Raw genomic sequence first — 27,615 nt, forward strand, 5'->3', positions numbered from 1 at the left:
CTTTTTGTTTCCTACCACTGCTGCAGATCGTGAATGCTTCTCTGTCAAGTAAATACACTGAAAGGGCAAAAAAAGTCATCTTCAAGTTCAGAAACGTAATGGGAACTTATTTTCAGCGGGATGAGTAAGTGAAGTCATTCTCATAAATTCTTGCTTGGTAACAAAAGACTAAATATTTAAATGTTCGTTTAGAGTTTGCACTAATAATAAGATGGGCATTTATGCGGCGGAGCACTGGTGCGTGCAAACTTATTTTGGCTTTGACGTCAGGTAAGCGAAACACACATCACATCATCCTGCTCCAGAGAGGGAGTGCGTCTGCTGAGGTGCGCACTCGGCGCGCCGCTCGGCCCGCCCGGACACTGCAGTGTAGGTTACCGTGCCATCGCTGCGGCTGCTCGCTCCCGACACCACGTCCTGCTGCAGACTTCCCGGGCCCAGGGAAAACAGGGCAGAGGGGAGCGCTGAAAGCCATGGCGGACTCCAACCCGCTGCGGGGGTTCCCCCGTCTGCGCCGGGCCGCGGTAAGCTCAGCCGGGAGGTGGGAGGCTTCAAACGGGGCGGCGAGGATACTGCAGCAGAGAGAGTGACGAGATGTTCTTAAGACAGTTCAGTAGCCTACTGCGACACAGTCTTGGGATGTGCTCTTAATACTATGCAAACTACATTAGATATTTAAATGCTTCTCGGTTAAGAGCCTGGTCAGATTCAGGTGGCAGTTCATTGTTAAGACTCTGTGTAGGGGACCAGGACAGGCCAATGACAAACGCGTTTTTGTGTGTGTGCGCGTCTACGTTTCTGTGTGTGTGTGTGTGTGTGTGTGTTTGTTTGGACTGCAACTGCAGGTGCAGAACAACAAGAGGCTGTATCAGCTTTGGCACCGCAGTCTGTAACTGTGGAGTGTCTTCAACTTAAGCAGCTTTATGTAACACATTTGGGAATATGTGCCAATTGATGCCCACACATGCAGCTGTGGAATGTAGATGTATGCAATCATCCAGTAACAGCCATCATGGCTGCTGTGAGTGAATATCCAGGTTCATATTGACTAGAAATGCAGGTCAAGGGGAGAATGCTTCCTGTATTTGGTGGAAAGGTCTAGCTGTGATGGTTACCACACACCTGAACACAGGAAGCTGTTGCCTTTACCACTATCAGAGAAAAAGTCCGTCTTTGGTATAACACCTGTAGCCTTGTTTCTGCGAGTGGATTAACTTACTGAGCCTTTTATTTGGTTTATCCGATGAAATTATAAGAGCTACTGTGAAAACAGTGTACCAAAAGGTGCAGTACATTTTACAGTAGTGCAGTGCAAACAATGTTGAGAAAATGTGGGGTGTACAGAAGGTATTCTGGTGGAGAGGAGACAAGGATAAAACACAATTCACTTGATTAGTGGTTACTGGTCATTAATCTTGTGGTAGTCGCTTGTTCAAACTGGAAGTAATAAACACCACTGGCTTTTAATCTCTTTGCCATTATGCTCAAACAGTTGATTTGAATCTTAAGCAAACACAGCATTGTACTCCAGTTGGAAATATGCTAATGATCTGAAATGATCTGATGAAGGGAAAAGATATAGAGACACACACAAACAAAGAAGAATCGTAACAAGATGGAGAAATACTGGAACCACAGCCACACAGGAAATGAATCAGAAATAGATTTTGACCAGTTCAAGCTTGTGCTGATGACTCTGTAGCATCCTGATGTATTAACAGAAATAATGGCTGCTGGTGACAGTTTTTCAAAGAAGGTGAGGACATGGGAGGCAGCTGATCATGAAGAAGAGTGATAGCCAGAGGAGCTGCTGCTGAAGTGGTGTGGGCCAACAAACTCCCCAGACTGACAGTGAGAGATGCTGATGCTGTGTTGAGCTTTGCTCTGCTGCACGACTAACAACATGCAGCTGTCAACAACTCTGACTGACTGTCCAACTCCACTCATTCTGTACTCCTCTGCCCTGATCCAGGGATGTGGTGGAGGATAAATCCTCAAAACTCCTGCACCACATTGTTAGGCGTACAGAAATAACTTCCCTTAAATCAAATCAGCCCTAAATCCTCAGCAGGCAGAGCAGAGTTTGTTTAAATAGCTGTCCAAGATTGATTTACAGTTGTGACTTCATGCATTTTAAAATACTGTTACCTCTCCTCTCCTTCTTTGTCCTCTGTTCCAGTCAACGATTTACTTGTGTCCAAGCTGAGTAAACAAATATGAATAGACTTCTTCCTCTTTCAGACCTCATTTCCAGGCAACTTGCATTTGGTCTTGGTTCTTCGCCCCACCGGCCTGTTAAGCACAACCCCCAGTCCATCTTCAAGCACTGATCTGGGCTTTCGCTTTAGCCAGGATGACTTCCTGTTAAAGATGCCGGTGAGAAAAATTTGCTTACAGAGTGTAAAATGTATATAAATGTATTTTACCAATCTGATGCGACACAGCCCTGTCCCTACACTACACACCATCCTGTCCATTGTGATAAACAGTAATATTTTTCTCTTATGTAAACAACTACCACATATTGCTAACTACATGCTGCCTTCATGCTGTTGTTTGATTGAAACACTTCTTTTTTTGTTAGCATGTCAGACACAGTACTGGCCAGGTGGCTGCTAGATACCTTGTGGCTCTGTGTTTGTAGGTGGTGATGCTGCGTTCGGTCGGTGACCTGCTGCGCTACATCGATGAAAACCACCTGACATCAGACTTTACTGCAAAAGTGGAGTACTGCCAAAGTGACTGGATCGTCCTCCGCACGGTATACTCTTCTGATGCTAGTCAGTCAAGCACAATATGGCATGTTGCTGTTGAATAAAAAGGAGCTTTGTTTGAACAAGATGCACTCTAATGGTCTTTGGTGGGATGCTTCTTACATAAAGATCTGTGATCCATCATATATTGTCTTGATGTAGTTATAAAGGGAGACCATTACCCAGTGCTTCTTACAGGACTTTATTTTTATTCTTGTATTTAATATTGTGGTTAAAACAACTGAATTTGACAAACCCACATGAATTAGAAATGTTCATGTGATTTTTTCGTATGTGTGGAACTGTGTGTGTGTCTGCAGGCCATCGAGACCTTTGCAGTGACAGTGAAGGAGATTGCCCAGCTGCTGCAGGGCTTTGGATCAGAGCTGTCTGAGACCGAACTTCCAGATGAAGCTAGTGCCATCGAGTTCCTGCTGCACTCACACACACACCGATACCGACAGATGAAGGTAGCCCCCTAAAAAGATTTTTCCTTTTGCAGTTGCACTGGTTTTGGGTGGTTTAATGATTTCATCTGCCTTGTTGTTTTTCACGTTGTTTCAGGATGATATCCGGAATGTGCTGAAAGAAGGACGCCTGCTTCTGTCTAACCTGGAAACTGTCAAGGCCTCTAAGAGAGATGTAGAGGAGGAGAGGGACATAAGAGCAGACATGGAAACTGTTCAGAGGTGCCGAGTTCAGACACCTTCTGTAGAGAAATTAATTGAGAACAAGACAGTGTTTTTAAAATAATCGTATTGAGAGAAGGGTGGAGAGAGGCTTTACCAGACATGTTCTCAGTTTGACACTAACTTCTTATATAACTTTTTTTTTTAACCAGGCAGCTTGTGTGAACAGATGTGTGCCATGTGTGTTTTAGGCTCCTGGCCCAGCTCAGAGACATGGAGGAGGCATTTGATGGCTTCTTTGAGAAACATCACCTGAAGATGCAGCAGTACCTCCAGCTGCTGCACTATGAAATGAGTTTCCAGCAGGTGTGATGACTGGTGCCTGTCTGCGCCTTTCCCTATGTCATATTAGTCCTGAGTCTGTGTTACACTGCTGTGATGATTAACTGTGTGTGTGTGTGTGTGTGTAGATGGATGAGGTGCTGGAGAGACTCACTGACCAGGAGAAGGACATTGCCTTTGTGGGAACCACGGTGGTTCAGACAGAACAACTACTGAGAGACCTGGAGACGCTGGACAAAAGTGCTCAGGTCACAAAAAAAGTCACACAACATGCACGCAATTACAGTTTGAGATGTGGTTTGAAAGAAGTGACCAAGCAGAACCAAATGACAATAATGTGGCGTGACGTTTTGTGTCAGATGAAGATCAGAGGTCAGACTGTCTGATGATGGTCAGTGTAACCGTGACAGAGACATTTAAATTAATTAGGTATTACAGCATTTTAAACATCTTTGCTGCTTGTCTCTCCTGTTTCGTCTTTGTGTTCCTTTACAGGGATTTAAAAAGTAATATAGGGAATATAGGGAATTTTCATGGTGACAGGGATGTTTTTACTTAGGCATGGTCCTTATTCCACTCTCTGTCATTGCTAGTTACTCTGCAAGGAATAGGTTTGTTTGCGGCGGAAGAACAGATTTTATATGACAGTTATTTAGCTGCTTCTTTATGAAGTCCAGTGGTCGAAAACGCACAGTATTTTCGACCACTGGACTTCCATAACTGTATTCTTGCACCAGGAAACAACATCAATCTAATTAATGTATAATTAATAGAAATGGTGTCCAACTCATTTTGGAAGCAAAACCTTTATGTGTGTGTTTGTGGATCAGGAGGAGATGGCTCGAGCCCAGGTGGTGATCCTGCATGGTCACCAGTTGGCCGCCAACCACCACTACGCCCTGGCGCTCATCGTCCAGCGCTGCAACGAGCTGCGACATCACTGTGATGTCATTACTACTGCCATACGCAACAAGCGGGCCTCGCTCACTCGAGCGCGAGACCTGCTGCTCCGCCTTGAAGAGGTGACAATGCTGACACGACACACACTCAGACTCAGAAATTATTGCAGCGAAAAACCATTAAAAAAATCAATAATTGTTGCGTGTTTGTGTTTCACTGCCCTTTATTTTCATGCACAAACAACGTGTAGAGTTAGCTGTATATTTGTTTTGAAGTCAAAATGCTATATATGTTATCAAAAAATTGTCCTTTTAACAAATGCAGGTGTGCAATGCCCTCAAACTTGATCTGTCTGGTCCTAATCATACATCTGTGCTCCTCAAAGACAGCTGTTGTTTTGTTTGTGTTACATGTGCAAGAAGAGGGGCAAACTCTCAAAAGGACAATTAAGTTAAACTGAATCTTTTTTTTGTTCTTTGTTTTTAATCAAATTTAAAATGTGTCGTGTCCTATGTTTGTGTCTGCAGGCCCTCCGATGGTGTGACGAGGGCGCCTATCTTCTGGCAAGTCAGATGGTGGACAAGTTCCAAACAAGAGAGGGAGCTCAGGAGGCACTGCAGTACCTAAGCTGTCACCAGGAGAGGGCGCCGTCCGCACTGAAGAACAGCCAGGATACTCTGAGCCTGGAGTTTGAAGCCATACTTACCCCACAGCTGCAGGTAACCCACCGCTACAGACGCAAACACACATATGACTCTACAGCACACCTCGACATTACACTATTCTTTCTTTCCTTGTAGTCCCAAATTTTCATGGTGACAGAGAAGCTGAACTCGGTGCAGTCCATGATCAGAAACAGAGAGCAGTGTCTGAAAAAGCTAGCGGATGTACAGGTCAGACCAATTCAGCTGGTGGCCCCGAGGCCCGAACCTGACCAGACCTCACAGCGCTGCAAGTCACCACTCTTCTCCCCCAAACATGGTATGAAGTTATTTTATTATGACACAGTTACTTCTCACTTCTCTTACAAGCCCTACTCTCTTGTCTCCTCTTGCCTGTACTCGCCTCTCATGGCATTTGACATTTAGCACCATGTTTTGTTCCCTCTTGTATATCTCATAATGCACTTTTATGTGCTTCCTCTTTGTCATACTACTCGTATTTGTGAATATGTGTGTTTCTGTCCACAGGTGTAGACTTTAACGTCCTAAACTCCAAGTTCTCCTTTGACCTGCTTCCTGGCAAGAGAGCTGCGAGGAAGAACAACAGCCAACGCAAGGTGTGTGTGTTTATAGCCACACTAGCTCTAGAGGTGGCAGTGTTAGTCGGTCCAGGCTAAAATATCTCAAAAACTATTAGATTGATTTCCATGAAATTTTGTCCAGACATTCATGGTCCCCCGAGGATAAATGCCAGTGACTTTAGTGATCTTTTGACTTTTCCTGTGCAGAGTGTAGCCTGACAGAGCTGCTAAAATGGCTTACATTTCTTTATGTCTTTAGTGGGAATATTGTTTTAGCTAAAAATACATTTTAAATGGTGGTCAGCTAATATATTTTTTTCATCCACAGTTATTCATATATGCCAGTCTTACAAATTTATCTGAGCTGAGATACTTGTTTCATGTGTGTTTTGTCAGATTGAGGTAATGCATGATTTCCAAGGCAACCGCAGCTGTCTGTATGGCCCCACCCTTGAAACAGATTCAGAGGCAGAAGACAATCCAGAGCAGGTCACACGGTATGCAGTCTTTCACCTGTCACACGTGATCCTTTACCTTGCAGTCTTTGTGTATTAGTCTGTAGCTGTATGTGTGTGTGACACAAATAGGAGCTAAGGTCATAGTGTGCACAAGGCCGTTAAGTCTTTTCTTTTGCTTTGCATTCAGTTTTTGTCTATTCTCTCATTCTCACTCTTTCAAGCCATATTATGAAGGAACTGATAGCTACAGAGAGGATCTATGTGGACGAGCTGCTCTCTGTCCTTCTGGTGAGTTTATTTGAAATGTATTTTATAAAAGATTTATAAGAAGTAGAAATATGGCAAAGGTCCCAACTGAATTTGAGTCTACAATGTAATTTTTTATTTTCCATTTTCTCCAATCAAGTTTTCCTGTCCTGTTTTTTTAATTTCCTCTCCTTACTCCTTCCTCCTCCTGTCATTTTTCTTCTCCTTTCTCTCCTCTCATTTCTCATCTCCTCTCCGGTCTGCACTTATCAGGGCTACAGAGCAGAAATGGAGGACCCGTCCATGTCTAATCTTCTTCCTTCAGCTCTACGCACCCAGAAGGACGTTCTGTTTGGCAACATGCCAGAGATTTACCAGTTTCACAGCAGGCAAGACAAACACATACACACACACACTGAGCTCACAAGCTGACTCAGAGTAGTCCGTGTGTCCCCCCCAATTCAATTTCTTTTCATTTTCCACTTGGATTCTCTACTTAGGATCTTCCTCCAAGATCTGCAGGGTTGCCTGGAGACACCAGAGAGGGTGGGGTCTTGCTTCCTGCAGCGGGTGAGGAAACATCAGGAGAAACATAGGATCACTAAGTGAAGTGATATGACATAACATATCTAAGTGAACGTGTGAGTGTGTGTGTGTGTGTGTGTGTGTGTGTGTGTGTGTGTGTGTGAGAACAGAAAGAGAAGTTCCAGGTGTATGAGCGTTACTGCCAAAACAAGCCTCGCTCTGAGTTGCTATGGAGACAGTGCTCTGATTCGCCCTTCTTTCAGGTAGCTACATACTGTATATTTAACATGATCCACTCATTATCTAATATTGATGGTATGAAAGGAATTTGGATTAGTTTTGATAGCAGACATACATTTTGTCTTGTGCATTACAAGCAGCAAAATCTGTCTCTCTGTTCTCTCTCCCTCTCCAGGAATGCCAGAAGAAGCTGGATCACAAGCTGGGTCTGGACTCTTACCTCCTGAAACCAGTCCAGCGCCTCACCAAGTACCAGCTGCTGCTCAAGGTTCTCTACATCTGAGCCAGTCAGGGATATAGTCCTATAGAAATGCAGATGATGTGCATGCAAGATTTAGATTTTAGGCACCATCATAAAGGGCAAATTGTTTTGAGATTGTCCAAAATTTCAGAAATCAGAAATCTTTTTAAAGATCCGTAGCAAAACATGAGAAAAAAAAGTAATAGTAGTAAAAGGTTTGTGGCCTTGATGAAAGTGTATCAAGCATCGAGTAACTCATTACGATGACACAAGGTAAAGAAGCACTTACTCTCCATCTTTGCTGTGAAATTCGGTCAAAATTCTGATAATTAGCTTTAATAAAGGCAATAGAAAGATGCTGGTTCAAATCATATCAGCTACAAGATGAGTCTGCAGTCAAAGTAGCTGCTCTGTGAGACTGTCCTTTGAGCTAAATGCCAATGACAGCATGCTAACAGTGAAAATGCTAACATGTTAACCATGTTCACCATCTTAGTTCAGTGTGTTAGCATGCGAACGTTTGCCAATTAGTGCTAAACACAAAATACAGCTGAGGCTGATGGGAATGTCATTAGTTTTGCAGGTATTTGGTGATAAACCAAAGTATACAAATAAAAAATTTGACCTGATGATGCTAGTGGAAAAGTCAGCCAATCACAAAAGTAAGTAAGATTCATCTTCAGGAGAAAGTGACTGTACAAAACGTATTGGAGTCTATCTAATATATTAGAGATATTTCAGTCTGGATTAAATTGGTGGACGGACCAGCCAACGTTGCCATCCATAAAAATATGTGATCAGGACAGTCTGCACTGTAATGGGTTTTGTTAAAAATAATTTCATTCAGATTGATGAATGGACAAAGAGATGATGGCACACAGAGCACAGCGATAAAGACAGTTACACCAACAGCCGGCCATACACATTGACATACAGACAAGAACACTCGTGTGGACACAGATAGACATCTTAAACAGGCACAGAGACAAATTGACAACCTAGACACCACTTATCCGGACATTCTTGCAGGCAGACATCACAGCAGACTAAATTAGACAGAGTGAAAAATCCTGACCTGTCAGCCCGTGTCTCTGTCTTTGTTCAGGAGCTGTTGAAGCACTGTACGGAGGAGCAATACCGCTGTGAACTCCAGGACGCTCTGGACTCCATGCTGGAGCTGCTGAAGTCTGTCAATGACTCAATGCATCAGATAGCCATCACTGGATATCAGGTACCAACCAGTCAAGTCAATAACTATGATAGAGTGGACAGTCATGACACTGGATGCCAGATTTATGACAAATCATTAGGCTTTACTATAAAATGGTCCATTCGAAGCTTTCATCACTTTGAGTATCTTAAACATTTCTATAAAGTGATGAATGCCTCACTTGCTGGTGCAGTTAATCTATGTTATGTCTTCTCTGTCCCAGGGAAACCTCAGCCAGCTGGGCCGAGTGGTGATGCAGGGCGGCTTCAGCGTGTGGATCAGCCATAAGAGGGCAGCAGTGCGAATGAAGGAGCTGGCCAGGTTCAAACCCATGCAGAGACATCTCTTCCTCTATGACCACGCCCTGCTCTTCTGCAAGCGCAGAGACGAGGACAATCACGACAGGACGCCCTTCTACAGCTTCAAATCCTGCCTCAGAGTAACAACATATAACAAACTTGCTTTATCAGCTACAGCTGGCTGCATCCAATGCGATCCAATTCAATAGCCATGCAATAAACCTTCCTTTATGAAGCTTATCATGTGATGTTTTGACACTGTTGATACAACTCAGATTGTACTGGTCATTGTGAAGACAGCAGTTTGGGGTTCTATTGAATTGTACTTCATATTATTGGTGGACACACTGTAGTCCTTAGTTGCAATTTATAATGAAAATAAATAGCCAAGGTCACAGTGAAATGTAATGACTTTTCTTTCTTTCTGTAGATGAGTGCAGTGGGAATCACGGAAAATGTGAAAGGAGATGTGAAGAAATTTGAAATCTGGTACAGTGGCAGAGAAGTGGTGTACATAGTTCAGGTATTTGATCTTTTGCTTTCAATTTTCACACAATCAGAGTTTCAGTGTCTGCACAGTTTACTGACTCACACACTTCCCTTGTGTAACGGTCCATGCTGTGCTGTGTTTGTGTGTGTGTGTGTGTGTGTGTGGGCTTGTCTTGTCTAGGCTCCCACACTGGACGTCAAAGTTGCCTGGCTGACAGAGATTCGAAAAATTCTTACCAACCAGCAGAGACTGTGTCAAGGTTTCTTTTACTGCAATAATTCCTTTGCTGTCTCTGTGTTTACTCATTTTATTTTGTTTTACCTTGATTTGTTTATATAAAGAGGCAATATAGAAATTTACATATGTTATTTCATTGTCAGAGTTGCTTTTTTGCTTTGTTTTTTAAAGGGTTCTTGTCATAGAAATATCAGATGTTTGAGTGTTCTTATGTCTTGGGGTCGAATTCAATTTGTCATTTGTTTAAGTTGATTTCCCTAAATGTAAGCCATATGTCAGTGTCCTCTATCTTTTCACCTTTTTCTCAGACGAGGCTCCTTCTCTTCCACTTTCAGACAACCCCCTCTCTGACAGGTGATTGTCTCTGCATGACCTCGCTATCATCCTCTGTCTGTTTATTAATTCAGAAATTAATTTAATATTATAACTATATTAAGGAAAAGGTTTCTCTCAGCTATACTGTTAATGATAAAGATGGAGATCCTTTTTAAAATAACCCTTCAGTTTCACCCACATTCTGCCCTGTCTTGATATTCTTTTATTAACAAAGCATCACAATTATCCGTATGAGTTATTGAAGGAGTTTGAATGTGTACAGCATGTGTGTATATATGTCACGTATTAGTATCTTTGTCATTTCCCTTGAGAACTAGTATTCATGCCTACATGTCCTGCAGACAGCCTCCACATAGTCTGTGGTGCAGAAACTCCATGCGGCTGAATTTCAGAACCATGGAGAGCAATACACATTGCATCTACTTAACTTCTGCACCACCTGCTAGTTATCTAAATTCACCGGGTTGCTGCTGTGTATAACAGTCCTTAATTAGATGCTTTAAAGAGATGTTGACCATGGTTGAGAACCACTACATCAACATCTTGTCAGGCTGCTTAAACAGTCCTTAAGTGTGTTTGACAGTTATTGATCCTGGGGATTAAGCAAGAATTTAAACAGCACAGGGTGAGTAAATGAGCAAAGATGTGAGGTGAGAGTGTACATGTTAGGTGTTTCATAAGATGTGTAAGTCGGTAAAAAATGTTGGAACACTATTAGAGGTTTTCCAAAATCGTGTACTTGCTGCTCTGATGTCTGTAATAAGTGCTGGTTAGTGCTAAGATAGTGTCAATAATGGACATTTACTGGGTGTTTGTGTGTTTTTATATGAGATACCGCTGTTCTGTTTACTAATAGCATGCTTGCATGTAATGAATTTGATGAATGACTGAGTCTTCAGAGTTTCACAATATACAGCTTGTTGTTGACTCATTATGTAGGGAAATTATCAACATTGGCTGATAGTTTTTTGAATAAATATTTGATTTTAAGAACTTAAAAGCATAATGCTGGCAATATTCTATATTTTTCTTTTTCAACAAATTAAATAAAAATCAAAACCAACAATGAATTAATTCTACTACTACAAGTACTGTACTGTCTGTGTAGCCCCCGCCTGATATAGTTTATTCCATTACTCCGTTGTCGAAACACAATTAAAAACGTTGTCGAAACACAATTAAAAACATTTCAGCAAGCCACACTGTTGCACTGGGAGAACATGGGTACTGTTTCTAATTTTTAGTCAATCCTACATACGCTGTGCTGCTACTGTAAATACTATTATACCAAATGTGCATTAATCCAGGACTGACAATAGTCCCCAACAAATGCACTGCTTCTTCCTGTTTGAGAAACATTTACCAAAAACTGAAGTGGCCAGCCGTTATATGAAATTACAGAGCCTTTTTGAAAACTTAAACTCTACATTTGTGACCCATTTTTAAAGACTGACATCTTCAGTAGGGACCAGTGGGCTCAAGGGTAGGGAAGTTAGACGGACTAACACATTGCTTTAAGTAGATGCATTCACAAAGACAGTACAAATGTCAAAGTATCTCAGGATGGGATAATCAGGATCAGAGATTGTCTTGCGGGATTTTTGATTTCTACTTACAGATGGAGGATGAGATACTGTGAATTGTCAGTTTTTAATATAGGCATAGGTAACACTACGTTTGTAGGTAGTTGAAGTGTAACTTCAACTTTATTTAGCAGATGGGTAGGCTTTGATGCATTCAGATGAAGTGTCTTTCAATTTTTTTCCTGTGATTGTTAAAATTTTCTTTCTATACATTGGACTTTTTGAGTCAAACTCCACCCATCTACTACTTAAAGAAGTTTAAACCACACTGTGTGAATACTGTGTAATATTTCCATATATTGCAGCGATCTCTGATATAATTGATATTTGTGTCACAAACTCAAACATCCTTTTAAATCAGACGCTGAAATATATGTGACTGTGAACTTAATGGAATGCTGTATTAATTTACAGAATGTGGATGAGGTACGAGCTTGTTTTGTGACACCTTGAATGTTGTTGTTGTTGTTTTGTTGTGGTCGTGTGTCTTGTTCCCGTGGTGATACGGTTTAGTGCATCAGAGATGTGTGTGTCGTGGGGCGGAGCGTCGGTGAGAGGCTGCTCAGCGTGTCTCCCTGTTCCTCACAGCTCCTCGACAAGAAGCCACTCCCACAGGTTCAGAGGGGAGGAGTCAATACACACTAGCCCGGCCCACTCCGACCCCGTGGTTCACTCACCTCGACGCAGTGAGTCGCTGGGATCACAACAAAGTAGAACACGCAAAAACAAATTCACCCATCAATTAATTTTTTGACTTAAACATGTTTTTGTTCCTACAATCATTATTTTCCACATTTTCTTTTGATTTACTGCATGAGAATTTCATGAAATCCTTTTACTTAGTTTTCTAAACAGTTGGTTTCTGGTCAGTCTTTCTTTGGCCAGATCTTAAGTGATGCCTCTCAACTTTAAATTGTTCTTGAGGGGAAATATGCCTTGCAACGGGGGAAATGTAAACAATATAATAGAAATATGTAAACAAATGCTAAAACCTATGCCCTTTGAGCCCTTAATGACTAACTCTACCATGGATATGTAGAAGACTGTCATGAGATTTTAAGAAGCATAAGGCTGGCAAATTAAATAAAGATCAAAACCAACCATCAATTGATGCTACTAACACATATTGTCTGTGTGGCCAAAGCCTGTAATAGCTTATTCTGACCTCCATTGTGGAAAAACAATTAAACATTTCAGAAAGCCACACAGTTGCACTGGGAGAACATGTTCCTTCATTACCATGAACATGGGTACTGTTTCTTATTTTTAGTCAATCCCACATACACTGTGCTGCCACTGTAAATACTATTGCACCAAATGTGCATTAATCCATGGCTGGAAATAGTCCCCAACAAATGCACTGCTTCTTCCTGTTGAGAAACATTTAACAAAAACTACAGTACCAAGCAGTTTTGAGAAATTTCAGAGCCTTTTTGAAAACTTAAACTATACATTTGTGACCCCTACTTAAAGATTAACAGCTTCAGTAGGGACCAAGGGGCTTGAGGCTAGGGAAGTCAAATGGACCAACACATATATTTTTGAAACAGAAATAGCAGTTTGTTTGTAATAAACTAGAAGAAGAATTCAGTAGTTTTCATGAGCACCCTGGATGAATTAAATAGCATCTTTGTCATGTGTCTTTTTACACGGTGGATACACATATATCATGTGATATATCAGTGATTAAAAAGTGTAGGGCTGCAGGTTTCAGTTGTCTCAGCTGTCTTGTCACCTGCAGCTTGGCCTGTCCCTGCTCACTCATTGGCGATCTGTGAGGGCCTGGAGGACTGGGGTGTAGCTACAGACCTCTCCAACTTATCAGACTCAGACGAGGAGGATCAACCTGCTCCCCTGGTGAGATTTTGTCACTGTCATGTCACAGGTAGGGCGGCAGAAATTGTTTGTTGTTATGTCTCGGGGGATTTATGAACATCAAGCATTGCAGCTATACCAGCTAACATACCACAACAAGGGTCGACAAAGTTGCCGACACCTAGGATGCATGTTCTGCCTGAACCTCGGGTGGGCTCGACTTGTCTCCTGATGTGTCACCTCTCTCAACTGGGTATTGGGATTGCTTTTCAGCTTTTAGTGAATGCTAAATTGGTAAAATAAATGAACCTGCACCCTGTTTACATATCTGTTTATCTTTCTATCTATGGATATAGATTTAAGACTGCACTGTTCTGCGTTTTACTTCTCTTTCTTTTGTTCCAGGTGGCGGGCAGATACAGGGTCATGGTAGAGAGCAGCATGGCAAGCACTGATGACATTATCTTTAACTCTGGTGATGTCATCCAGCTGCTACATGAGGATATGTCAGGAATGTGGTAAAATAGGCTATGTGGTTCAGAAATTGTGATTACAGACAATTTTAAAATTGAGATGCAAACAAACCTGGAGATGAAAATACTGAATTAATGTTAAAATTGTTACATTTTATGCGTTTGCGTTGTGTTTGTGTGTCATCACAGGATGGTGCGGAATATAAGTCGTGGTGAAGAAGGGCGTGTTCTACCTGAGGACCTGCACAGGATTCTGGGAGAGACCTGCTAAGAGCCAGTCAGAACAGAGGATAGATGACGCATGTGTCCATTCTCCTCCTGTTTTAGTCACGTCTTTGGCTCGCCTGTTCCCACAGACTTATATACTCCATCAACTTCCTGGCCGAAAGGCATCTGACTCTGTCGAGATGTTCATCAAACCTTCAGATTGAAGCACATCAACTGCATATTTTACTCCTCAAACTACTGTGGTACATTCACCTCAGAAGGCTGTAAACTACAGAATGAACCTCAGAGGACTGTAACAATCAGCGCACATATGTGGGACCTCACAGAACCTGGGCCTTCTCTTTATTTATGTATCTTTTCCAGCGTAATACAGAAAATTACTGAGGACATTCAACAGGGGCTTTTATTTCTAGTTAGAGGATGGACTTTTGTTTAAGACTATATTTATCGTTTCTATTTTCTTATAAAATATAAGAGAAATCATTCATACACTTACTAACATATCATGACGGTTCATGTGCCAAATTATTATGGATTCTTTTTGCATAAGAGAATTGCTTTATCTCATGGTCTCATTGTTTTCAATGAATTTAGACCCTCTTTCTTTCCTACAGCCAGCTCTGTCATTAGAGGGTATGCATGTGATGTTACTGTATGACTGAAAGCGCCATTGGTTGCAAAAGCAAATGTTTAGCATCTGCTGGGTGCATTCACTTGACAAAAAAAAACAAGGCAAGAAAAGAAATTAGCAAATACTGAGTCCCCATGCAAAACAACCTGGTTAGAGATATACAGTATATGTGAAAATGTCATTGCAAAGTCTCTAGACCATTGACATATCATAGCAGGAAAAGTACATGTGTAATTAATAACAGTAATGAAAGCTGCATTCTATTTAGACTTGGTCTTGTGCATGGTGCCCCAGTGGGAAATAACAATGGAGCAGATCCATTGAAATTCAGTTCCCAGTGTGCTTCTCCTGCTATGACACGTGATAAAAGTGATCTACTGATGCAGCCATGGTAGAAGTTTCTACACAAGTGGCAGCACTGTTGGTCAGGCCTCATAATGAACTATATGGTACTGGGTACTGGTACTGAAAGCACTGCAGTACTCGGTGTAGGGATACTTATACACTGGCTGTCATTGTAGCTGGTGGTTGTAATTCAGTTGTTTTCAGGCAGTGTGGTGAACTCTGATACACAAATATTTTAAAAGTGAGTTAACTTGCCTATGTATTCTTTACTTTTGCTGCTGTTTATGGTGATGATGTTTTACTATATTTGTCAACTTTTTTTCCTTTAGAATTTTTTTATTTTTTATTGGAGGTAATTGTGCGACTCTTCCAACACATGAATGCCATGCAGCTGTTATTACCACTGTTCCCAACTGAGATGATAGAAGCTCTTTGTTTCTGTTTGTTTGCTGCTCTGCATGGACAAATCACTGCACATGCCTATTGCTTTATTTCTGCCTGTGCTGCTATTTTACACCAACAGGGAAACTGTGCTTAGTGTTGGGTAGTAACTTTAAATATTGAAGAATTATAATTGCCAACTGAACTACTGTAGTTGCATTGTGCATTCATGAAATATTGAATTAATATTGAATGAAATTTTGGGAGCTGATAAAATATCATGAGGCAATTTTAATATCTTTAAAACTGCCTGGTTTTAAAAATGCCCATGCTGATTTTCTTTACAGCAGTTAAGCAGCTTCCAAACAAAGTGTGAAAAGTGGATTTTTTAAACACTGCCACTTTATCCCCCTATTTACTAAGGGTTTATCACTGAGGATATAGTATAATTACATATGTTGTGGAGTCAACTACAGTTAACTGTGAATATGTAAATGGTATATTACAACATTTCAGAAATATTAAACACAACTTTGGACAACAGTCTAAATGGTAACACTTGTTTAGACAGTCAGATGTTGGCACTCAGCTATCAAGTGACAAAATGTACATGATTCCTACAGTATTTGCTGTATCTCTGGACTATAAATCGGATCCTGCTTTAACACTAAACCTTAGATTGAATTCAATACTGAATTAACATTTATTTTCATGGTTTTTAACACCCACAGTGGGAATATTATAGTCACTTGATTGAGTGCTGGGCTGTTTAAATAAGGTGTGTCTACTAAAACTCATTAATGAGTAACATTTCATCATGTTAAATTTATTTGAAGTCCACCCACCACCAGCTATACTGTAACATCAGAAGTGATTAATGGATTTGTTCAGTCAGGCTATAATATGCCTTTCCCACAGTACCTTAAAGTGGTGTCTGCTACTGTTGCTCATTTTGCACTTTTTTGATATTTTGAATCATTGTGAAAGCTTGTATTATAATGCATACTATATATGATTATTTTCCAAAATATAAGCACAGGGTTATTTAGTTTGATTCAGCCTGACTGATGTGATTTGTTCCTTTTATAACATAGTTAACAAATCCTAGTAGGCTTTCTGGCAGAGCTTTATAAAGTAAAAGCCCTGAATACACAGAGGTGTCATCTTAGACCTCCTCTCAGGACTGTATGTTGGCATCAACAGTCTGTGGTTGATTTAAATGGGTGAGATTAATCTATTATTTAGGATGCACTGATTAACAGTATCTTATTGTTCATAGAACGTGGTGAAATAATGCAAGGAGCAGAAGAACAGGAGCGATGCTATGGTATTGCAGTGAGTGCAAAATCAATAGAATCAAGTGTTTGATTAAAAAACATATTTCGAAATGTGTGCATTGCTGTTGTTGCCGCTATCCATGAATCTGATTATTACATTCCTAATATTTTTCCTGCTCCAGTGGAATTTCCCCATAGAATACAGGTAAATTTCTCCTTCTGCTTCAGGTCTAAATGCAGCTTTATGGAGTTTGTTGACATCACATTATTGTCAGCATAGCTCTGCGGTGGTGGTAGCAGGGCCTTTAAGATTCAGGAACATAAAATGAAGGTTTACATTTCCATAAGCATCTGATAAAGCTTAATCACTCAAGATTTAATTATATTTCTTCTTGCATACAATCTCAATTCAAACATGGATGAATAGCTACAAGGTTATATCTTCCAATATTTCAACAGAAACATAAAATACTAAAAGATATTTGACATTACATTTTATTGTAGCATCAGAATTAACGAGTGATTTCTCACTTGATTCAATAGAACAAAAACTTTCGCTTCCTCAGTTGTCAAACTAGACAAATGCTACTGTATGTTTTGCTGGCTGACGGCTGTGTTATCCTCATACACAAGTACATGACTCCATTTGTCAGTTGTTAATTAGGATCCCTGTTTTCTGACTGATCCACGCATAGTACCGTGAGACTCGAGTGTAGATTCCATACTTCCCGTCCTTGGCACACTCCTCCCCCCAGCTGACGATACCTGTCAGGAACCAAGTGCCTTTGTACTTGGAGGCATGTGGCCCTCCGCTGTCCCCCTGGCATGAATCCATCTGTTCATCTTTGAAGCCAGCACAGAACATAAAGCGTGTGATGTGGTCCCGGCTGCTCTGTTTACACTTGGTGCGATCCACATAGGGTACCTCCAACTTCTGAAGCTTGGTAGCCTCAGGGCCCTGGAACTTTAGCCGTCCCCAGCCACTCACCAGAGAGTTGCTGGACTCCCTCAGTAGGGTCTCTATAAAGTCTTTGGGGCCCAGGCAGATGGGACGCCGCTGGTCGGAAAGTTCCACTGGATTGGCAAGCTTCAATAGTGCAATATCATGGTTATATGGCGACTTCTGGTAATTGTACATGTGATGGATATGCTGCTCTGCCACCATATGGTCACGCTCTGGTTCCTCATTCTGGTTCACATCATGTTCACCTAGAAGCATAGATTCGTTTATATATACTGTAATAACAAAATTATATAATTTTATGCACAACGTAATGTGTGTGATTGGTCTAACAGTTTCTGAAGTAATATATTACTTGCTCAAAATTACAGCAAGCAACATAACATAAAAAAAACATCCTGCGAATCAGTTTAAATAAGCAAATGTACACTGATGCTCTCACTAACACCAACAACTTTGGAGGGGACCTTGGCTTGGTCTTCAGTTTCAGGGCCACCTCTTTTTGAATAGTTCACAAAACAGCCTTTATGTGTTCATCAACACTCATATATAACATGTTAGTGACACCCAAAGTCACAGAACTATTAAAACATCACCCAGGTTAGCTGATCGTTTGTCTCCTTGAATCTGTTTCACAACAACATAGCTGATGAATAAAATGCTTTGGGGAGCTGGCTCTGAAATGTCAAATGTCAGAGCTTCCTTGAATACACAAACACCAAAAAGAAGAATAAAACCTTACTGCTGATAAGAGGCTTTGATAAAAGTAGAGCAGATGTTACTCATTCGAGTGTCTATCTCAAGCATGTGTCAATTATAAATTATTTATTCATACATGAACTGCAACCAATGGCGAATGGATGGACGATAGAAATGTTTTGATCACAGATTTTTTTATAAATACCTAGTCTGACAAAGAAACCTTTTTCAGCGATCTTAGCTTCACTCAGACAATGGGCAGCAGTGATGACCCATAATTCACTGAGCAGCGATCCTCCACAGAAAGGCAGCGCTCTTTGAGGAGTGGCTAAGGGAGACATTAGGGCCACCTGTAAACACACACAAACACAAATACTTCGGAAAGCACAAAATGGCAGTGCGGTGTCACAGTTAGGTGTTATTCTGTCTTCTTTTCTCCTTCTCAACTCCTGAATGCTCCCATTTTCTCACCTGTTCTCGTATACATTCTCTATCCTGTCCTGAGTTGTTCTGTGTTTGTATTATATTGGCCATGTCTTCTTTGTGTTCTGTGTTTTGATTCTTGGTTTTGGTTTTTTTTCTGAAGTTTTGGTTTTGTATCAGTGTTTTAGTCCTGTCCTCTGTTCAGCCTTGTTTATTATTATGTTTATTTGGATATCAGCTTAGTTTAGTTACTACCGGTTCTCTCGTTCCTCCTTTTCTGTCTTGGTTCTTAGTCCTGTGTCTTAGTTCATGGCTTAGTTTGTAATCCTGGTTCTGTGTTTAAGTTCTTAATTCTGAGTCTTAGTTCTTAGATATGTTCTCTAGTTCATTGTTTCCCGTTTAGATCAATCCTGTGTTCTGTGTCAATCATTCTGATCTGTTCAGTCTTATTTTGACATGGTCTGTGTTTGGTAACTTGTGTTCAGTCTTGATTGCTTGTTTTCTGTTGTGTTTGGTTTGCCTTATTATGTTCAGTTTGTATTCTGTCTGTTTCCCCTGCTCTCTCCCCGGATGCCGGTGTGCTTGATTAGTCCCTCATGTCTCTAACCTGTGTATCCCCTCCCAGCTCGTTAACCCTGTGTGTATATATATTGCCTCAGTTTCCCTCAGTCTTTGTTCCTGTCCCCTGTCCTGTCGCTTTTTTCTGGTGATTTAGGATTTCTGTAGGATTACCTGTTCTGTTGGATCGCCTCTTTTTGTTTATTTTTGGAAACCCTCAACTTAGCCACTCTGCCTGTAAGTGAGCTCGCCTCTTGTTTGTTTAATAAATCATTGAACTGTACCAGTCAGCCTGCGTGTCTTGCATTTGGGTCCACCAGCCTTTCAACCTTTTGTGACAACCACTGCATTTGAGTATTTTTCCCACTGTTGTGATCTCTGTGCCTCTTAAAGGGAAAATCCACCAGTTTTTTTTATAAAGCCTGCATAAATATGGAGGACATTCAAGAGACCCTGTTTTTTTAAAAGGCTGAAGCAGCTGAAGCAGCAGAGGATGAGATGTGAACTTTTAGTACCTATCAAGGGTCAGGCCTCAAACCCTTGCATTGTACACGTCCCATAATGCAACTCAGTGGGATTTTTGTTAGATCCTTTCTGCTTTCTGTAATGCCCACATCTTTCAAATTCCTCATGCCTAATTTCTAAAGCAGACTTTTTGTTAAACATGTATCGCCTTCAAGCAAAAACATTACTCAAGTGATGTAACTTGAATAACTGTCCCTTCATAGTCTGTGGAGTCTGTGGAGCGTTACTTTAACATGCCCTTTTTTCAGGTCTATATTCATACAAATTAAATCCAATATCATACTAGACCTCTGTCTTATCAAGCTCATATCTGGAGTAAATCTAGACATCAGAAATCCAGAATTGGCTAACAGCTACTCTGGCTTATTTTTCTGTTAAAGTATAAAAGGTTCTGTCTAAATTGTATCAATTTAAGGTATCAAAAAAGCCCACTATGTCTCCTTTCTTAATTTTAACGTTTGTTCCCTTTTTGACATCTGCAGACCTTGTGAGGTCTGATTATGCAAGATCATATGGAGAAGCAAGATACAAGCTAAAGCAAATTAGTCACACCAACCCATCATATTGTTGACCATTGGCGAGTAATCCCATATTGGGACTCAATAAACAAGAATGTGTAAAACTCGTGAGTAATTTGGCCAACAGTGACCCAGTCAATTGAACACAAGTGCATGTGTCTTTATTTTGATCCTTTTTTTTCCTCCTCTGCCCGTTCGATCTCCCATGCTATTATTTCCTGCCCCAGTGACCTGGAAATGTTGGAGTGGAGAGGTATTGTTAGGTTTATGGACAAGCATCTTCACTGCTGTAGTGAGCACGGGCAAGAAAAAATTACCCTTGGGGTTGTTGTTTTTTTTTATTTTTTACCTCCCACGAAGAAAGAAAGTGAAAACCACCCAACTGCATCCCATTTGTGAATATCATGCACTTGCCTTCAACTCATCCTCCCCATTCTGCATGGCACACTACAGTACCTGCCAAGGTATCTCTCCAGGAATGGCCTCGTTGCCTCCGACAATCCTCTGGTCAGTGTTTACTTGTTCTGTGATGGTGGGGAGTGTGGGGAAGAAAGCCGAGAAAGGCTGCTCTTTCTCTGTGGGCTTTGTACTGACATTTTTCGTCTCCCCACTGTTCATGACAACAGAGGAGATGGAATCCGGCTTCACTGAACGCACGTCTACTGCAGAGCCAGCAGAGATCTTGAACTGGTCTGAATCATTCGCAGGGAAGTCGTAGTAATCATATAGCTGTGTTACATTGTCGTCATCGTAGTAGTCATCCTGCAGGGTGTCGCTTGAATTGTGTTTTCTTTCAGAGCTGTGTGTCGTGCTTGGTGACCGTGGGTTCATGATGGACCTGGTGCCCGAGGTGGAGGAGACCTTGTTCACAAGACCACAGCTGAATTGTTCTGAGTGGGGAATGAAGGCAAAACGGGAGATATCAGAACAATGAAAAAAGGTAATGACTGCCCACTTACTCCATGCCACAAAGGTTTAACAATGACCTTCTTGGATCTTCATCAGTTCAAAATGTTTATTAGATCAGACATAATTATATACTATTATAATGTTACTGTCAGATTTTTTCTGGAATGGTTTTCCTTCAGCACTTTTGTTATATTTGTCTGACTGAGGTTGCAGCAAAATAAATTTACACAGGCAGATCATAAGGCACAGACATAATTCATTACAGTTGTTCATTTGAATACACTGGATCCTGAGCAAATACAGTACCAAGATGCACAGTTGTCATTCCACAAAGTGCATGTGGGACATTGCAGAAGACATTGGTGAAAATGAATCCATCTCAAAAATCCAAAGGAGTAAGCTAGTGATCAGAGTGGGCCCTAGAGTAGGTCACTAGCTAACTATTTGAATTAAGTATTTAGGAAATGGTTAGGTTTTAGGTAAGAATTTGGTACATTTAAGCAGTAGGTTAGAGATGGACATGTTTACTGTAGATATGTTTTATTGTGGTTAAGGCAGTGTAATCAGAAGTCGGTTATGTCCGTTTATATTCAAGAAGTTGCTCAATTATCATTTATTATTTATAACTATCATGAATGCTGGTTGTCTGTGTGGTTCTCTACCAAAAGTGTCAACAATACCCATAAATTATGCACTTTATTTGACAGCTAAACAATCAGTCTGGGAGCCCTTAATGGATGAGAAATGTAACATGATGAGTGCAGCTTTCTGTCTTATTCCTGTTTAAAAGACAGCAGATTTCATTTGGGCCAAAACAACAAATGACCTGGGTTTTAAATGTGGGTGCAGAAGAGGAGGCAGGTAATCTTTGTGTCAATATTTTACAGTGAGGATGAATGTAGAACGAATGTTCTAGTATTGTTTCCATTTGTGTAGATGTCATATAGACTGTGGTTACTTTTTGTTTAGGCATTATAATTCCTAAAATATGTGCTCTCTTTGTTTGCTCTGCATTCAACTTAATGCATGTAGGGTAATGTTTAGAGTGTAAAACAGAGCACAGCAATTAGAACTGTGGGAGTTACTAATTGACTTTTGAATATGTACCCAAAACACCTGAACAAGCACTTTGCTGAATGACGTGTATGGTTTATCATTGTACTTTACCTATTGGTTCACAGCTCCTCTTGTCTGTCCCAAGTTTGTAACCTGCAGCACACTGACACATGGCTTGCTCCTGCTGCATCGCACAGAAATGGGAACATTCACCGTTGTTGACTGAACACTGCTTGGCCACTTCTGGAAAGACACAGGACAGCAGAATGGAAATCTTTTGTATGTTGTTCTTAATCACGAATCATCAAAAAAATATATATACGTGTGTGTGTACTTGTTTGAGTTTTTCACATACACTAACCGATCTCACAGTTCTTGCCGCTGAAGTTTGGTTTGCACCAGCAAATATATGAACCGATTCCATCTTCACACACGCCTCCATTTTGGCATAGGGGTGGCTTACACTGGTCACCATCTACACACACAAGTATACATATAGACACAAAGGTTAAGAGGTGACATTGTGCTTTAACTTCAGAGTAAATGTCTCACCAATGTGTCTCACCAATGTAGCTGGCCCAGAATTCCATCTGAAATAGAACCATGGATGTTACTGAGAAACCTCAGACTTCAGCCATTATACACACACAAGAATGGAATATTTATGTGTGTGCACAACCTACAGTTTTCTCATCATTCTCGAACACCTCCCTGGCTTCCTCTATTGAACAGACTTCCTCTTTACACTCCCGCTCCAGGTTGTCTTTTTGAAATTCTTCAAGATGGCCACTGTTGTACCTGCGCTGGCGACGCAGCACTGTGTGTGCCGCCTGCGGAGACACAAACACAACTCCTAAAACGGTAACAGAAGACAAAGAGAAAATTATTGAAACAACTATGACATTATTCTCCAGCACCAGTAGTACCCCCAAAAACACTATATGAGGAGTTTTCAAAGTCTTACACTACCTTAGACAAAATTGAGACAAATATTTGTTTACATTTTGGTAGATTGACACCATAAAACATCTGTTGAATTAATTATTGGCTGCACCTGTTTGCAATGTACCCATGGATGTACAGGCAATTATCAACTATCGATTACTTGAAAAGGAGAATACTTCAAAAACCTGATGGCTTTTAGAGATGTTTTGGAGTTACATCAAGCAAATTTTCTGATTTCCAAGTAGATCTAGGGATGTTTATTTACAATGGACATCAGAGATAGACATAATCAGATAGTGTAAGTCACACTGAATCGAAAAATATGAGTATCATGTCTGTCTTCATATCTGACAGAAATCTGATTTAATCTGATTTGCTTAATTGCTTCCGTGTGTCGGCTACTGCTGCAGCTCTCTAGCTACTGACCCTGTATATTAGCAGAACAAATGACTGGGACAAACTACAATACTTGGGGAGGTATGTCTCACAGTTTGAGTTTTCAAGTTTAAAACCTCTGATCTATATCAATGATAAATATTTTATTTTAAGCATAAGTTAACAATACGCACAGTTAAATGCAACAAAGTTTGGGGCGAGAATTCCTCCCGCGCCCAGATGTTTTGACCAATCATTCATGAGAAATGAACTGAAACTACCCTCTAGCCCTGATCAAACATAATTTTAAGGTGTCTTTAAGTTCTGTTCTCACCCAAGCAAAGAGCTGATAAGGCAATTTAACATGATCTTATTTCTACATTGTATCTACTTAGGCAAACCTACATTGGCTGCCCCCACTGGCAGTGACTGATAGGCAGTATACCACGGCCCGCTCAGTAACCCAGCCTCATTCCAGCCTGTCTAACTTCAGTAGTCTTGCAAAAAGCAAATAATTGTATAAGAAACCTTTCTACGCCGTCCCACACAACGTTTCAATCTATTTTTGCTCAAAATATTTACATTACTTTATTTGTTCAGGGACAACACACATTTATCATCATCAATAGGATGTAAATGTGTCCGATTTAGCCAGAAGGCTTATTTTCATCTGGCCTGTTTGATGTTCTATTAAAAGAAACAAGACATACAGTTTGAAAGACAGACAAGACAACATCAAAGCACATAAACATAATACAAATGAAATATGTCTATAAAGCAACAGTAAATCACCTCTATAAAGTAACTATCAATTGTCTCATTTTCTGTTGTTACCTTGTTATGCCATTTGTCAAATGGAACCTTATACCTACTTTACCTATGAATCATTGAGCTACGTTTAAATGATTAAATATCATAGGCAATAAATACATCGGCGGCACAGTGGTCCGGGGGATAGTGCTGTGGCCTCACAGCAAGAAGGTCATGGGTTGACCCGGGCTTTCAGTGTGGAGTTTGCATGTTCTCCCTGTGTCTGCGTGGGTTCTCTCCGGGTGCTCCGGCTTCCTCCCACCGTCTAAAGACATGCTTGATTGGTGACCATAAATTATCCTTAGGTGTGAGTGTGCCTGGTTGTTTGTCTATGTGTGGCCCTGCGATGGATTGGCTACCTGTCCAGGGTGTACCCCGCCTTTCGCCCAATGTCAGCTGGGATTGGCGGTTGACGATGGATGGATGAATAAATACATACATCCATCTTCAAGCTTCCCCCACAGGGTCGCTGGGGGGTTTGGAGGTTTGGAAAAATTTGGGCTTTAAACACTTAATTTCCTGCATTATGGTGGATTTTTTTTGCACCAATTTATTAAGGAAATGTCTTCATTTATATAAAAGGAAACACAAATTCAGGAATCTAAATCTAAATCTACCTGTCCCTCTGCTGTGCATTACCCTGTGTTATTGCTCTGCTAATCTGGTAGCAGGCTTCAGACCGTCTCACAGACACAGAACCGTCTGGGACTGTACAGGATAAGAAGAGCGCACTGCTCTACATCAGGGGTAGAAAACAGAAACTGAAAACACTTGTGATCAGACAGAAATGTCACCACAATTCCACACAAAGGTTAATGTCAGCTCCTCTGATAAAGTGCAGCTCACAGCCACTTCAGAGGGAAACATCCTGGAGCAGAGAGACAGTCCAAACAGAGCAAAGGTGTCTCTGAGCGAGGAGGACAGAGACAGCAGAGAGAGCGACAGGTGTGTCAAACTGAGCATTTATAATTAAATGTTTTTATTACAATTTTGCTAGGGACAATTCAGTAGACGCTGACAAACCCGGAAGCTGTGAGAAATGCTCACTCTCTCAGGCAGGCTGAGTAACAGCAGGGGTCACTTTAGGTGAACTTTAGGTGAACTTCAAACAAAATGTAGCAATATTATTGCCAGTAGCCTCCGTTCTTTGAAGACCTGCGAGACAGGCTGCATCATGAAGATTATTGCATATTAATATGGAAAATATTTTTGATGTTGTTGTTGAGTTACATCCCGGGCTACAGTCAAAAGATTCGGGGCTAAAGCCCCGGAAAACGGACCTGACTGGATGGTACTGACGCTACTTTTATAATCTTTTGTTGAGTATCAAACACTCTTGTAAGGTCCTTGTAAGGTATGGCTGTAAATGTCTTTCATTTTATTTATCATGGAGAACAGCAGCTGGAGTCTTTTTAAACTCACAATGGATGCACTGGATGTCAAAGGTGGAAAGTTCGCCAGTTTTTAAAGTTGCAAATAAAAGCATCAAAAAGTCCTTAGAAAATTCTCAAACCAGTTTTACCAAACGCACCACTTCTGTCACTCTGTTCTCTTCCACTAAACTCTAAAGCTCTGCCGGAAATAACACACTTTAAGACTTACGGGTCAGAGATCAGGCGTTTTAAAATGACCACCTGACCACCAGCCTCTTCTTATATTTTAATATCTCTGACCTTTGGCTGCCTCCTCAATCCATACCTGGCTGCTCCTCTGTCATTTACCTGTGTTTTTCTCTCTGATTTCAGCCTGTAGTCCGTACCCCTCCAGCAGTAAACCAGCAATGAAAGCCAGTAAACAAACTCCGGCCATTTTGTCGTTGTCAGTTGTCTGTCTGCTTTTGCCGAAGCCTGAACTCAGTGCAGGAAAGACAGATACACCACTCCAAAGTACAGCAACACAGTGTTTACTCACCTGGGAGGCTGAAGAGTATATGTGTGTGTGTATGTTCACATTTGTGTATGTGTGTGAGTGAAAGAGATAGACTAACTGCCCTCTCTCAAACACACTATGACCAGTTTCACAACAACACTCCTTTCCAGACACCAATCAGAATAAACCAAATTATAACGCAATGTACAGAAACCTATTTGGAACTGGAAAGGTTATTGGCAAATTGGCAGAATATCTCTCTGCTGTCAAGGGGTAGACAGCAGAGACAGATCCTAACCAAGTACAGGCTCAATGATCACAAACTGGCCATCGATAAAGGAAAACACAAAAAATCATGGCGACCAAAAGAAAAGAGAATACAAGGTCACTGTTGGCTGAGATGCACTTCGTCCCGCAAGGTAAAACATTCAATGGAATAAGGAACACTTCCTTTAAATGAGCTCTCAAAATTATAAATACTCCTAGAAGAAGTCAAATGTTACCTAGACACACACACACACACACACACACACACACACATCTACAAAATGTTGCAGCGTTTATATAGCTATTTATTATTATTATTATTGTTATTAGGCATTGTTCTTGTTATTTAGGGGTATAAAAGTGTAGGAGAGATGTTGAATGTTTGTGTACAAGAAAAAGAGAGAGAGCTATAAAGTGACAAAGTTCAACATGTCAGATTAAAATGGAGCAACAGCAAATATTGACTTAATGGGAAAGAATGACAGTTCCCCTTCGAGGGAACTCGAACTGTGTCGGTGACGACACTATGGGAACGCCTCTGGGCGTGGCAGGGCTGAAATCATAAATGAAACTACTCCAATCCTATTGGCATTGCTAGAAAGGTAACGTGTGACGGCGTAACTGGTGGTGTATATAAGCACGCCGGCACACAGGACACAGTAGCTTTTTTCTATTCAGCAGGCACTCTGGCATGTTCGACACTACTCAGAAGAAAAGCAACCACGAGAGGAAGTTTTCTAGATACCTGGAAGGAGAAGCAGAGGAGATGGCTGGTCAGCAGTTCAGGCAGTGTGTGTTCAACTCATGCCCTGTGTGTT

General features: G+C 41.0%; 3 protein-coding genes across 4 annotated transcripts in view; 2 read left to right on the forward strand and 1 right to left on the reverse strand.

The window, feature by feature from the left end:
* Positions 1-17,746, forward strand: LOC119896182 (proto-oncogene DBL). Of its 2 annotated transcripts, none has more exons than XM_038709677.1 (26): positions 1-524; positions 2,242-2,376; positions 2,645-2,761; positions 3,074-3,223; positions 3,318-3,442; positions 3,634-3,748; positions 3,853-3,972; positions 4,555-4,746; positions 5,152-5,343; positions 5,425-5,605; positions 5,815-5,903; positions 6,264-6,364; positions 6,547-6,613; positions 6,845-6,960; positions 7,072-7,141; positions 7,267-7,359; positions 7,512-7,604; positions 8,683-8,808; positions 9,011-9,226; positions 9,517-9,609; positions 9,757-9,835; positions 10,122-10,167; positions 12,246-12,418; positions 13,474-13,589; positions 13,953-14,065; positions 14,210-17,746. In XM_038709677.1, the coding sequence occupies exons 1-26, from the start codon at positions 222-224 to the stop codon at positions 14,289-14,291; spliced, it is 3,303 nt and encodes a 1,100-aa protein (XP_038565605.1). In that variant the 5' UTR covers positions 1-221; the 3' UTR covers positions 14,292-17,746. The 2 variants fall into 2 exon arrangements, with proteins under 2 accessions (XP_038565605.1, XP_038565606.1); XM_038709678.1 differs by having other exon boundaries at positions 12,321-12,418.
* Positions 17,238-26,861, reverse strand: f9b (coagulation factor IXb). Its single transcript, XM_038709628.1, has 9 exons — positions 26,851-26,861; positions 26,383-26,666; positions 23,215-23,384; positions 23,097-23,121; positions 22,893-23,006; positions 22,643-22,774; positions 21,023-21,456; positions 18,748-18,892; positions 17,238-18,091 (listed from the first exon to the last, which is right to left on the reverse strand). Exons 1-9 carry the CDS (start codon positions 26,859-26,861, stop codon positions 17,532-17,534), a joined length of 1,875 nt encoding a protein of 624 aa, XP_038565556.1. The 3' UTR covers positions 17,238-17,531.
* The window catches only part of fgf13b (fibroblast growth factor 13b), a 32,784-nt gene continuing 31,968 nt past the window's right edge, over positions 26,800-27,615 (forward strand). Inside the window, exon 1 of the mRNA XM_038709513.1 lies at positions 26,800-26,949. Coding sequence (XP_038565441.1) covers positions 26,886-26,949 — 64 coding nt within the window. The 5' untranslated portion in view covers positions 26,800-26,885. The remainder of the gene's footprint in view (positions 26,950-27,615) is intronic.

The sequence above is a fragment of the Micropterus salmoides genome, unplaced genomic scaffold, assembly GCF_014851395.1.
Source record: "Micropterus salmoides isolate LMB-PRFRI ecotype aquatic unplaced genomic scaffold, ASM1485139v1 Ms_hic_scaffold_9, whole genome shotgun sequence".
NCBI lineage: Eukaryota > Metazoa > Chordata > Actinopteri > Centrarchiformes > Centrarchidae > Micropterus > Micropterus salmoides.

Bases quoted from the DNA above. Each gene is read 5' to 3' on its own strand.
- LOC119896182 (XM_038709677.1), top strand. From the start codon at position 222: ATGCGGCGGAGCACTGGTGCGTGCAAACTTATTTTGGCTTTGACGTCA. The intron at 5,344-5,424 runs GTAACCCACCGC...CTTTCCTTGTAG, and splicing joins TACTTACCCCACAGCTGCAG to TCCCAAATTTTCATGGTGAC. The intron at 7,605-8,682 runs GTTCTCTACATC...GTCTTTGTTCAG, and splicing joins AGTACCAGCTGCTGCTCAAG to GAGCTGTTGAAGCACTGTAC.
- f9b (XM_038709628.1), bottom strand. The intron at 23,122-23,214 runs GTAGGTTGTGCA...GTTCTATTTCAG, and splicing joins TCGAGAATGATGAGAAAACT to ATGGAATTCTGGGCCAGCTA. The intron at 18,893-21,022 runs GTACTGTAGTGT...GTGTGTTTACAG, and splicing joins CTGGAGAGATACCTTGGCAG to GTGGCCCTAATGTCTCCCTT.